This window comes from Myotis daubentonii, chromosome 10, assembly GCF_963259705.1.
Source record: "Myotis daubentonii chromosome 10, mMyoDau2.1, whole genome shotgun sequence".
Lineage (NCBI taxonomy): Eukaryota > Metazoa > Chordata > Mammalia > Chiroptera > Vespertilionidae > Myotis > Myotis daubentonii.
In genome coordinates, this window is record NC_081849.1 from 57,207,475 (window position 1) to 57,221,330 (window position 13,856).

The 13,856-nt window shown below is 36.5% G+C and overlaps 1 protein-coding gene across 2 annotated transcripts in view; it reads right to left on the minus strand.

The window, feature by feature from the left end:
• CRPPA (CDP-L-ribitol pyrophosphorylase A) overlaps positions 1–13,856 on the minus strand; it is a 178,065-nt gene that overhangs the window by 96,036 nt on the left and 68,173 nt on the right. For both annotated transcript variants that reach the window (XM_059712468.1, XM_059712469.1), the window contains 2 exons: positions 2,986–3,078; positions 2,422–2,514 (listed from right to left, as the gene is read on the minus strand). In XM_059712468.1, the coding sequence (XP_059568451.1) occupies positions 2,422–2,514; positions 2,986–3,078 (186 nt within the window). The remainder of the gene's footprint in view (positions 1–2,421; positions 2,515–2,985; positions 3,079–13,856) is intronic.

The window sequence follows — 13,856 nt, forward strand, 5'->3', positions numbered from 1 at the left end:
AAAAAACCTTCTACATTTACTGTTTCCTAACCCATTTCACTTTCATAAAAGCCAGAGAGAATTTGACATTGTAACAATCAAAACCCATGCAGAACCTGAAATGAAATCTAACTATGGTAAATATCCATTCTTTACTCTACTTTCCCAGTGATTTGCTCCATCCTAAGGATATAGATTCTAGATATGTTCCAGTGACATATTCTTGTTGATTTTAATAATAACCTTAATATCAGCACACTGAGTCTACCTATGCAATAAGAAAATAACAGGTGAACAAATATTAATTATAATAATTGGAGTGACAACTCTCTAACGTAAATTTTTATAATGTTTATAGAATGTAGATTTACAGTATACAGACTTATGATATTCACACTAGTCTGAAAGACATCCTATATAATAAAGAGGTAATATGCAAAGGGTCGTTTAGCTACAAGCGGAGGAGAGGTACAGGAGGGTGGGGCAGAGAGCTATAGCGGTGGTGGGCGGGGTGGCCAACTGAGGCAAGGGGCAGCGAGCCACTTGCACACTGATTTGCACATGGATTCGTGCACAGATTCGAGCACAGGGCCACTAGTTCCCTCTATAAATAGAGGATTGCCCATCTTTTCCCTAGTTTGATACAGAACACCAGGTAGTCACACAAATTCTTGCATTTACTCTGATACATAAAATGGAACGCAACAGAAGCCAACAGAAAATTAAATTCAAATATTTACAGAAGCAATACAAAGGACTGAGTTTGAGATACAACAGTGGAAAAGAAACAGAAGAATTAACAGTTTAAAAACTGTCTGTGCATGTGTGTTTGATAAAGAGAGACAGAGGTAGAACAAAATTTCAGAAGTGACACAGATGCCCAGCCACCTGGGTGCCTGCCACAAGGGTACTGACACTAAGAAAGTCAACTTGATGGGGGATAGATCGGATACGCCAGGTGTGAGAAGATAGCGAAGGAAGTAGTTAATAGAATGTTGAAAAATGTATGACTGAAGCTGGGGAATCAGATTAAAGCAATGCAAGTACACTTTGAGTCATCTCATCCAAACTGGAAATAAAAGGAGCTAGACTATTAAATAAAACTAACATTGTGTGCCTGCCAAGGGCCCAGTACTGTGATGTCAACAAAACTTTGCATGCACTCATTTTAATCCTAAAAGATTTAAGAGGTAGGGTTATTAGCCTCATTTCTGAAGTGAAGAAAGTAGCCTCATAAAAGTTAAGAAACCTAATCAGGGAACTGAGTTATTCTGAGATCCAGGCCTTGCCCTCATCACAGCACTGTACTGCCTTTTCAGAATAATATTTGGGAACATGGACCAAATGAAATTTCTAAGCAAGTTATAATGTGAAGAAAAGAACAGAGAGCCAAACACAGAATTCTGAACTTACCACTATCCTACAGAGCCTTAGAGCCTTCCAGCACTGGGTACGTTTTCATAACGTTCTTAAAAAACTTCAATTAAAACATCCATTAAAATCAGTCAAGTGGAACTTAGATTTCCATAATCAGCAGGACCCAAGCAACTTATCCTTGGGGCATATAACCAATACAACAAACAGGGCAGTGAATTAAGCCTCCTTCAATTGCTAATTTGTTTCTACTTGCACTGCTTAGTCTAGAGTTGCGTCTTTATAGTGCGAATTATCTTTATTCTGTATTAATGCTCTTACTAACAAGAATTAGATTTCCACACTATGGAACAGGCCTGAGCTTTAGGAACTTGGCAATTGCTAAGCACTTGTTTGGAGAATTTCATGTTGGGAACCCCTTCCTACAGCAAAATGCTACAGATCAGACAAGGCTCCTCAGGCAGTGTGGCGGGCCTCGCCTCTAGTTTTCTTTCTTCTTGGTTTTGCTCTCAGATATTCCCCTCTGCTACACAAGTAAATTCTTTTAGTCTTTCACAGAAAGATCTCTCCAAAAGTTGTATGGGCTATTCTTCTGGGAATTCTCTTTGATTTGTTGCTCACTCGCCTTTTGCTGTCCATGTAACAGAGAAGATGAAACAACCTAAGAGTAAATTTTCTCTCATCTGTTTTTTTCCTCTCATTTTTTTTTTAACTTCAGGATTTCTTCTCTAATGGGATCCTGGTAATATGCTAAATAAAGCTCTTTCACACTATCCAAACTGCTAGTCAATGCAGCAATACATTATGAGACTTTAATAAAGAAAAATAAACGAAATTGGTTCCTAGGTTGAATTACATTGTTTTCCAAACCTGTCAGTTCAACCAAAGAAGAAGAGGCAGTCGATAGAACTCATAGTAAGGGAGTAAGTTCAAGAATCTACAAAGAAGAGTTTCTTCTGTAGGGTTTGAATGGATTTCCTCTGTTTGATGGAATTGTGTTAAATAAAAAGTTGAATTCCAAAAAGGAAGCATATGTTTGGAGAGAAAAGTTTGCATTAATTCACTTACTGAAATAACAACAACAGGATACAAAACAGAAAGATGACTCTCTTTAAGCATATTCAGTAGTTTCTGGGTTTCTTCAAATGCAGAGAGCATAACCTGAAAGACCAGAAAAGTAAAAGGAGGTGAAAAGAATTTTTTAAATTATTTAAAAGTTAATTCAAGGAGAAAACATGAGAACTTCTATACAACCACTCAAAATATTTATAAAGCTCAATTTTTAATCAATTTTAAAGAGCACCCATAAGTTTATACCTATTAAATGTGTACCAGTTATTAATTTGTACCTGTATAGTCTTATTTGCTTTATACCAAGTACAAAATAGAAAACTGAAAATACTGTCCAAGGAAATATCAACATCTTCTCATGATGAGAATTAGCTTGTTAGAAAATGTTATTCTCCGATTTCAAAAGATAAAAAATAAAACTTCCAAGTGCATATTAAATGACACAACTCACCTATCAAAATCTTAAAATCAAATATTTACTGATCAAGAAACATAGATTCTCTTCCCCATTACATGTGTAAGATCCACAAGTGCTTTCGGTCATTTGTATTTACTACTTACATTCACGCAAACAAAACTGTAGCATTGCTCTAAGATGATTTGCTGGAGATCTCTGCCAGCATGACCCAGAGGCCCAGATGTGACTTTCACATGCTAGGAGAGAAATAATAGAGGGGGAAAACGGAGTTTCCAAATGAGATAGAAAGACCAAACATGAACATAAACAACTTGGTTATAAATGAATACAAATTTGCTGCAGACACAGAGAGTCAAGGACCATATGTAAAAATAAATAATTCTGGCTGAAGTTTATGAGGTTATCAAGAGAAAAAGCATTTGAACTAGTCCATAAATAATGATTATTATTTTAGCAAACAGGGATATTGGGAAATTATTTCAGATAAGAAAAATACGTTAAAAAGGCACAGGATATATTCCCGTACAGGCAAGTAGCCAGGGGCGTTTCTTACACAAAGAATGTATCGCAGAGAATGTTGGAATAAAATTGAAAGGTTGGTTAGCTTGTTGGAGGATTCTGGAAGCATGTTAAATTACGACAGTTACAAAGAATAGGTTTAACAAAACCTGGAGTGACCAGAGGCCAGGAAAGCAATAAGAAATTATTATATGTGACAGAGAAAAGAGTTGAACTAGGGCAATAATAATAATAAGATAAAAGAAGAGGTGAAGAGATAATTACTAGTGGTAGTCCCAGACTAGATTTAGAAGGAATGGTACATATATTACAAACACTTACCTAATAAGATTTTTATTCCATATAGTTCAATATTCTAATTAATTTATATTACAACTTAATTACGAAACAAGGGATCTGTTTGGAGATATATATTACATGAATGTGTGTGTAATTCCTTTTAGATTAAATCTAAAATTGTGAATTTGTCATTAAAGTACTCCAGATCTACAAATATATTATATTCAAATCTTAACCATCCAACTTCACTCTTCAACACAAATATTCTTTTTTTAAAAGTATATTGTATTGATTTTTTACAGAGAGGAAGGGAGAGGGATAGAGAGTTAGAAACATTGATGAGAGAGAAACATCAATCAGCTGCCTCCTGCACACTCCCTACTGGGGATGTGCCCACAACCAAGGTACATGCCCTTGACAGGAATCGAACCTGGGACCCTTCAGTCCGCAGGCCGATGCTCTATCCACTGAGCCAAACCGGTTAGGGCAACACAAATATTCCTAAACTCTAAGGTCACAAACACTGGGCTCATTCTTGCCTGTGATGGCCATCCCATGTTGACTTCAATATATACTGCTTCCTTATTAAAACTATTATATAAATATATATTTCTTAAACTCGATTATGAACAGTTAGTAAATATAACATAAGCTCTTAGAAAATAGGATATAGATAGAAAGCACAGTACCCAGCATAAGTGTTAGTTGTTGTTATTATTAAAAATGTATTTGCTCTACAATTATGTGATAAATTAAAAGCTTCATGAAATGCACACACAATATTTTTACAAACGGTATTAAATATATTATCATTTTGGTACCCCCTTTAAAAAAACACAAAACAAAATTATAATTTTTTTCCTTCTTGAAACTGAGACTCTTTTAATAATTGTTTCCAGTTAAGTGTAATTATTTTATTTGGTTATATTGCTTTTCTCCCAAGCAGAAACAGTGTTTTCCATGCTTGAGTAAAGAAATTTAGAGATTACCTAAATATAGCAAAGGAGTCTTTGACACCTTTGATAAACAAAGAGCGCATTAGACAATGCTATTAGGTTGTTTATGAAAAGGCTCTACAGCATCATCTATGCTGTCATTCCTAATGTTTCCACACTCAAACACAACAAATGGAACAATTTGCTGGCTAGAAGAACTCCCTGTTCTGTAAATATTATGGTTCAAAGAACATTTAAACAAAATTTAAAACAATCTTCCAATGTGTTCAGTAAAACTGAAGTATACAAAAAATAAAGGGAAATACTTTCCTTACATCATAATAAAAATTTTAAAAAAATTTAGTGTTAACTAAATGCAAACATCTGCATATTCAGAATATTACTTAAAGCATGAATTTTAGGCAAGAAGATAGGTTGTCAACAAGTGTTTTCCATTTCAAGAAGAGTTAAGGCTTAACTGAGGCTAAAAGGCTTTGGTTCATGTCCCATGAGTTAGAGGTTCAAAAATCTTTTTATGGATAGAATATGTTGGCTAGGTCATCTCTGATTCTGAATTACTCAATTTCCACCCCCCTCCTGTTTAAACAATGGCACAAATGTGGGTATACAGAAGGGAACTGGAGAGAGATGCACTTTCATTCTACCCTGTAAACAACACTAAGAATTAAAAGTCTTAGGTTTGTCTGGGGCTGCGGTGTGGGAGAAATGGGGAGACGTTGGTCTATGGGTACAGAGTTTCAGCCCCACTTCTAGAAATATATCCTAAGAAACATGAATCACCAATAAAAAATAGTGTATGCACTCCTATATTCAGAGCAGCACAATTTACAATAGCTAAGATGTGGAAACAACCCAAGTGCCCACTAGTGAATGAATGGATAAAAAAGCCGTGGTACATTTACACCATAGAATACTATGCAGTGGTAAAAAAGAAGGATCTTTTACACTTTGAGACAGCATGGAGAGACCTGGAGAGGATGATGCTAAGCGAAATAAGCCAATCATAGAAAGGCAAGTATCACATCATTTCACTTATATGTGGAATCTAATGAACAAAATAAACTGTTGAACAAAACAGATCCAGAGACATAGAAGCATGGAATAGACTGTTGAATCTCAGAGGGAAGGTGGGGGTTGGGGGAGGGGTGGGGGAAAAGAGGTCCACCAAAAAACTTGTATGCATATATGCATAACCCATGGACACAGACAATAGGATGGTAGAGGCCTGGGGCAGAGGACGAGGATGGGTTATAAAGGGGTCATTGGGAAAAAACAGGGGATACATGTATCCCCTGATAAGTTTTTTTTAAAGTTTCAGTTATGCAAGATGAACATATTCTGGAGTTCTATTGTGTATCATGTTGACTGTAATTAATAATTCTGTATATACATTTGAAATTTACTCAGAAAGTAAATTAAGTGTTTTTATCAAATAAAAAAAGGAAGAAAATGGTAACTATATGAGAGATGGATAAGTTCATTAGCTTGACTGTGGTGATCATTTCAAGTGCATAGCAAAATATCAAGTTGTATATCTTAAATATACACAATTTTTATTTGTCAATTATATAGCTTCATAAAGCTGGGAGGGAAAGACTTTCTGTAATGCAAATCCAGGTTTTTGAAGGGAACCTTCTGTAGCTGTGACTGTGGCCACTGAGGGCTGAGACTGGCCGTCAGCTCATCAGTCACTGCCTTGATCAGCGCTGTCTCTGGCCTGTGGGTGCTGCACCTGGGCCTTCAGCCAGAGGACAGCAGCCAGGGCCTCCCCATCTTTATTTTTAGAAATCTTCACCTGAGATACTCCTTTAAGTAGTACTCTCTATTTCCAAATTTTGAGTTGCCAATTAAACTTTTCTTCGTGGTTATTTTTAGACGTCTGTGGAGGTTTTCTCAACCTAGGATTCAGCATTTACTGCACTGTTTTTATTTTTATTTTGAGTTAGCTTTAAAGCATCGTTTTGTAGTTACAAGCCTCTGGAGCCAAGCTCCCTGGGTGTGAATCTAGCTCTGCAACAAACCTACGGTTTATTCATTAGTAAAAGCAATACTTCAAGAGAGTTCGGAAGGTTGGTTAATTTAATAGGTGAGATTTAAGGAGTAATTTTTACAGGAATTCATCCCTAAAGGTTAGCCTCCTGGAAAGCTTCAGAGAAAAAAAGCTTTCAGGCAATGAATCTCGGTAGAGTTTTGAGGTAATAAATGAACCAGGTTCCTATTCTGCCATGTTAAACGGATCTCCAACCACAAACGACAGAGCTGCTGAATCATACCAGTGGCTACCACAAGACTCATACCCCAGACTGTTGGAGAGACCAGAGAAAGTCTTGATGTTCTCCCAATCCTAAATGCTGGACAGGCAGAACAGCTCTAGGACCAAGGTGCTGCCATGTGCTCAGGTGCTGAATCCCAGGCTCTTCCTACACTCGGGGAAGGGCTGATGCTTCCCTGGTAATTCAGCTTCAAAGCCACACTGCACCCAGGTTGGAGTCTGACATGCAGCCTGGAAGATCCATTTGCAATGCCACAGAACGCACTAGATGCTGTCTCCATTCCTGAGACCAGAGACTTCTCAATACCACTGTCCAAAACGTCTAAAGTCTAGTGTGAATGCTGCCATGTCAGCCGACCTTGCACATATTGCTATATTAAATGTTTGCTATTATCATTCTACTCACTTTCATTTAATTTCCACTTCTGAAAATTCCCTTTGGAGGCCAATTACTGTTCTATGCAAAAGTACAGGAATGTACAGTGGTAAAATAGCCTTAATACTAACAAACCTGAGCACTACCACAAAAAATTCAAGGTTCCCATTTTATCATACAGCTTGTATGTCCAAATCTAGATAATGTCTAAACAAAAAAACAAAGCTGCCAAGCACATTGGCTCAAGCTTATTTTTTCCATTGAGTTTCACTACCTTGATTAAGATAGATGTTAAGCTACATGTAACTAATGGGCAATATTGTAGCAAATGAAAAATGACTGGGGGTAGCTCATATAAATTGTGTTTGGCAGGCATATTTTGTAAATATCATCCTTTTCTCCAGGATGATAGGTTAAAAAGGTATTGCAGCAATATAACCTCTTTGTGTTTCATAGTAATGCATAAAACATTTGCAAGCTGAGAATTGGCAAGCTGACATAAACAAATCTTATCTGCCTTAATTTAACAAAAAGTCATGAAGAGTAGAGTATCCTATCCACTGATGGATGAGTTTCATTCATTCAACCAATAAATATTTATTGAAAGCTCTGAGCCAGACACTGGCAATAAACTAAACAATGCTTCTGTGGTCATAGAGCTTACATCATCTTGGGAAGAGGAAATAAAGTTTACACCTGTGTCTCTCCAATTTCAATATGTATAAGAATCTCTAGGAATTTATTAAAAATACAAATTTTGATTCCATTAGATGTGATGTGGAGTCTAAGTATCTGGATCTATATACATAAAAGCCTAAGTGACCAAACGACCGAAAGACTGGTTGACCAGTGCTATGACGTGCACTGACCACCAGGGGACAGACGCTCGATGCACAGGGTCAGGCTCCCTCCTGTCTGGATTGGGCCTGTGGGGGTTGAACGGAAACCACTATCTGACATCCCCCGAGGGGTGCATGATTGGATTGCGAGAGGGCGCAAGCCAGGCCAAGGGAACCGACCTGTGTGGAATCCGTGCACCAGACCTCTAGTTTATAATAAGATACCAGCTGATGTTGTTATAACTGGTCCATAACCACACTTTGAAGTAGCCAGATGTTAGATCATTTGAACTCACCTTGCCATAAAAGTCCTCTTTCATTTTCAGTAGACACATTTACTGAGGAGTGTGCTTCCAAGCAGCAATCAGAAGATAACTTTGACCTTGACTCTACCATAGCTATTGCTTTCTGTAGCCCCTAAAATAAATCACCTATATCTTTATTAAATCTATCAGTATGACTAACATAGTGACTAAATTAAAAAATTATTTACTTCAACTATTTTTCCACTCAAATTCTTGCCAAATTTATAGCACAATCTAATTTACATTTATAAAAGCTTAACTTTTTCTAAGTAATACAGACATTACCCAAATGTATACAGAAGTATAATTAGAGCCTGTTTTCCATATAAATATGCCCTAATAAAGTATGTACAAGCAAATTATATTCTAGTCAAAATGTCATTAATTTGAAATTACTAATTAGAATCCATGCCAACAAATATTGTTTCCAATCAGTTTTATAGATGATTTAATTTGTCTACTAAAGACTATAGTTTATTACATTTAGCTATGTATTCATTTTAAATTACAAATATGATGTATATAGTTTTAGCCCCTAGCCAATTTAAAATTGAGTGTTCATTAAATGAAACAGGTTATATTAGCAGTTCTTTAAGTGTGGGTGACTTTGTCCTTAGGGGAAAATGAGCAGTCAGGAAATATTTTCAGTTGTCACAGTGGATTGGGAAGTAGTACCGGGGCCTGGTGGGTGGAGAAGACAGGGATTTTATTAAATATTCTATGATGCATGCACAAGGCAGCCTTCAGTGCAAAGAATTAACTGTATCAAATGCCAATAGCATAGCTATTGCAAAATTCAGAGTTAGAGAATTCTAGTTTTTGGTCTTTAGCACTTACTTACTCATGAACCAATAACTGACACAAACAGCAGTAATATTCTAGTGACTTGAAGATTTTAGTATAGTAGCCATCCTTTTTACATGGGAAATACTAACATTGCACTTTACCAGACAAATATTTAATGTAATTTTATTTGGGTTTTTTTCCATGTAATTTTATTTTTTATTTTTAATGTAATTTTAAAATGACAAATCACAAATGTAACAAGTATGTTCAAAATGGCTAGATGAGGTATATATTAAAAACAGATTCTGAACTAAATAAACTTCATCTACTATCTAGTTTTCACTCTGTCTCCAATTTTAAATTAGGTAGGAAATAAACAAGGAAACTAACATCAGCTATCAACATGTATGAGCAGCTCACTGAAGAGTTCTGTCACATGGAATCACAAAGACACTATGCACTAGATAAGCTTTTTTTAATAATTTTTTTAATATATTTATTTATTGATTTCAGAGAGGAAGGGAGAGGGAGAGAGAGATAGAAACACCAATGATGAGAGAGAATCATTGATCGGTTGCCTCCTGCACACCCCCTACTGGGGATCAAGCCCGCAACTCAGGCATGTGCCCTTGGCCGGAATCGAACCTGGGACCCTTCAGTCCGCAGGTTGATGCTCTATCCACTGAGCCAAGCCGGCTAGGGCTAGAAGAGCTTTTAAAGAATATTTAATACCATCCCCATAGATGTACAATCCAAATACCTCCATTATAATTCTTCAAGTACTACAGAGCAAGCAAACCATTTTTCACTATTGTATTTTCCACTCAAGTAAGAACTATAATTACTATATTTACATAAAAAGTAATTTATCTCACACAACTTTCCATTATGAGTGACATAGTACTAGCCTAGTGGATATATATTGTTTAGCCTATCGATCAAAAATATTTTTAAATAGTAAGATTAAATTACATTTTGAGCAAAAAATAACAAAAACATAATCATGTGTCTTATTTCAGAAGAATGTGAACATGTGTATACCTCAGGATGTTTTTCAAGTAGTACAATTCTAGGTAAAGCAAGGCAGATTCATATCTTGATAGAGAATCTTATCACAGATTCTAAAGAATAAATCTTGAAGTGTTGTTTATGGGCCTAGTTCCCCACCCACTGTAACACCCCTGAGAGCTCATTTGCCCCTCAGTGCCTCTCTCCTTTTTGACAGAAGGCTGCTGGCCACCAACTGACCACTGTTGCTAACTGCAGTTCGCCTGACCTCTGCAACATCTGCTCTTTCCCCTTCTCTTCCCTCCCTTTGTGAAAACAGTTTTCTTCGGGTTGGGAAATCAATTAGGACTTCACGGGTGTACTTTGTGTTCTAAGCGTCTCAACTGTTTACATGATTGATGGACGCCCAGCGGCTACCTTTTTATCTCCAGAAACATACTTGGCGGATGTCCAGGTGCAGAGGTATTCCAGAAGCTTTCTTATTTGTTATCGTATCACCATTAACCACAACTATTTATCTGGCTCCCACCATATGTGCAAGGAGTCAGCACTGAGCAAGGGATCAGTGATAAAAGAGATAGTGAAAGAAATGTACATAATTATGATTAAAAGCAGGATGTGCAGAATCACACCATTTCTGGTGAGTAGGAAGTCCAAGAACCAGAAAAATGGGGACCAAGGCATGGAAAGAGTAATGTTAAACTAAGCTTTAAATAAAACATGAAATAGACAAGTAGAGGCAGCATTCAATGAAGCAGAATACTGGAGCTATTATTTAGCTAAAGCCATAGAACAAACAAATAAAATCTACTTCTTTGGTGTATACTGCATGCAAATAGTTGAAATGACATACATCTTCAAAATTATTAGAGGAAATATATTAATTAATAAGTATAAAATAATATTTTAAAAACATGGCTTCCTATATTTGGAACAAAACACCCAATAAAATCACAGTGAATAAGCTCTAAAACTGTATATCTCAATTTCAATGGCAAAAGAAAATTAGTATATACATATCCATCAAAATCAACTGTTGAAGGTTAAAAAACTATAATTTATATGCCAAAAAGCAATTTTTTCAGGTTTTTATAAGGATTTTCCTTCAAAACATATACTAATCATGTGTGTAAAATCAATTAATTTCCTGAATTAGAAGACCTGATTTTTATAAGTACATGCCCAAAGCTAGATGTCATCTCTTCTTTTGGTTTATTTGTTTGTTTTTAACTCAGTATAACAGCTGTCTAAAACTTGTGAACAAAAATCTCACTCCTAAATGGATAAAGATATACAAAATCATTTTTAAAAGTTAACCATCTGGTTCCTTTAGGAAGAGCAGTATTTCAAGATGTCACTGTTTCTGAAAGATATAGACAGATATAAAAGGTGAATTAATGTTAGGTATATAAAGAAAAAATAGAGGAAGTAATATTTAGGGAGAATTGTCCCTATCCCCTCATTAATAATCATATTCTAAAATCATGACAACCAATTAGAATTATAAACTCTTAATTTTATTAAATACAGCATGAACATAATTAATACCATCCCAAGCAACTAGGTGGTCCAATAATTTTGAACCTTCTTTTTTACCTCTGGAAAACTGATCAGGAAATCTGGCTAACATCCCAAATAAACTGAATGGATTTAATTGGATGGTCTTCAGCTAATTTCTGTAGTCGTGTACATACACCAAAACCACATACACTAACTAAATTAACTTTGTTGAAATTGTTCAGAGTCAGAGGCCCAATGGGAGAGTTCTCAATGTTATTTCACTGTTTTACAGTGTACAGCTTCAAAAAATAAAAAATCTTACATCTCTAAACTAAAATATTGTTATAATACGTGTCAAATAAGCACACAAGAGCCCTATTTTGAATGGGCCTTACAATGCTGCAATGGCTTAATTTGTCCTGTTTCTTTTATTTCTGCCTTTCTTCATTGGCTATTTTTGATGTTTTGTTTGATAAATATGTCATACACCAAATTCAGTTAGGTCAATAAGAAAAAGCAGAGACCCATACACTGGACACAACCTTGAGGGCATTAGGAAAAATAAACTAGGTACCACAGACAGCCTCAAAAACCAAAGCATGCCTGACACCCAGGAAAACACATGATTTTCAGACATTTCCTGCTTGTCATTTGTGGTTACACAAAACAATAATTAAATTATGTGCTTCAGGAAACAGGAAGGGGTGGATAAGCAAAATACACCAAAAATCCCTGTAGCCCCTGTTTGGACAAAAGATAGATCAGCATTCATTTATTTTATTATACAAAAGAAAATTAGGTTGAAGTAACATGTGTTTTTAGAGGTCATGTTATATCGGAAAACATTTAAATCCTACATATCTTCTTCCATACAATTTTATTTTTTTTCTATGAAATTTTCTTTTTTATTGAATTTCAGGGATGACACTGGTTAATGAAATTATATAGGTTTCAGGTGTACAATTCCATAATATATCTTCTACATTACACAATGTTACTTTTAAGGAATATAGCACCCAACATAATCATTTTATAGAAGTAAATTGGATAATGTCTCCATTGTAGCTTGTCTCTATCACTTCATTTTGTTCTTTGGACAAAATATAAGCACAGTAGTATTACTAACAATGGTGGCAGTACCCTTAATCCACTTAATATGACTGCAAGGCTGCATCTAGGCATGATCCCATGCTGGGGTCCAGCCCCAGCAGGTCCAGGGGTCCCCAAAGGTGTGGATGGAGTCGGTGAAGAAGGAATGACATGGAGGCAGCGTTCAGGTGATCATCATAGCCAGGTTCTCTTGTCAGGGTCTCCATTGAAGTTCTGGTCTGGATCTCCAGCGAAGTTCTGGTTAGGATCTCCAGCCAGGTTCTGTGTCCATGTTCTCTTGCTAGGTTCTCCAGGTTCTCCAGCCAGGTTCTGTAGCCAGGTCCTGGTCAGGTTCTCTTGCAATTTCTGTAGTCAGGTTCAGTCCAGGATCTTTTGCCATGTTCTCTCGCTAGGTTCTGTCTCTAGGTTCTGAGGCCAGTTTCTGTCCAGGATCTTTTGCCATGTTCTCTCGCTAGGTTCTGTGGCCAGTTTCTGTCCAGGATCTTTTGCCATGTTCTCTCCAGCGAAGTTCTTCTGTCTCTAGTTTCTGTGTAGGTTCTGTCTCTCTTGGTTCTGTCTCTTGCTGTCTTGTTGCATCTGTATTTATACCAGTTGATTCCAATCCTATCAATCTCTATTCCAAAGGTTAGGGCATTTCTTATCGCCATTCCAGGGAGTAAAGATTATGTAGCTTAAGCATGATTGTTCATAGTTAAAGTGATTAATTACCCGCCTGGCACTTAGTTAAGTGGTTTTATTCCCTCCCTAACTTCAGGGGAAAATCCCTACCTGGGGAAACAACCTTTCTCGGAGAGGTGACCTTGGTTAAATCACATAGTGCCAAGAAGGTGAGAAAACATATTAAGAACAGTATGCCATATATGCCAGGTCCCTTGAAACAGCAAGCATGGACCGGCTCCCGGCAATCCCATCTCTATCCTTGTCTCCCATCCCTCCACCTCCATTCTGATCATATCATTCCAACTGAAGAAATCTTATTTAAGCCACCATGAATGAAAGTCTTTACGTGCCTTTCACACACCATTCCATGTGAATTTCTCTTTAGACAGCTATTCCTGATTACC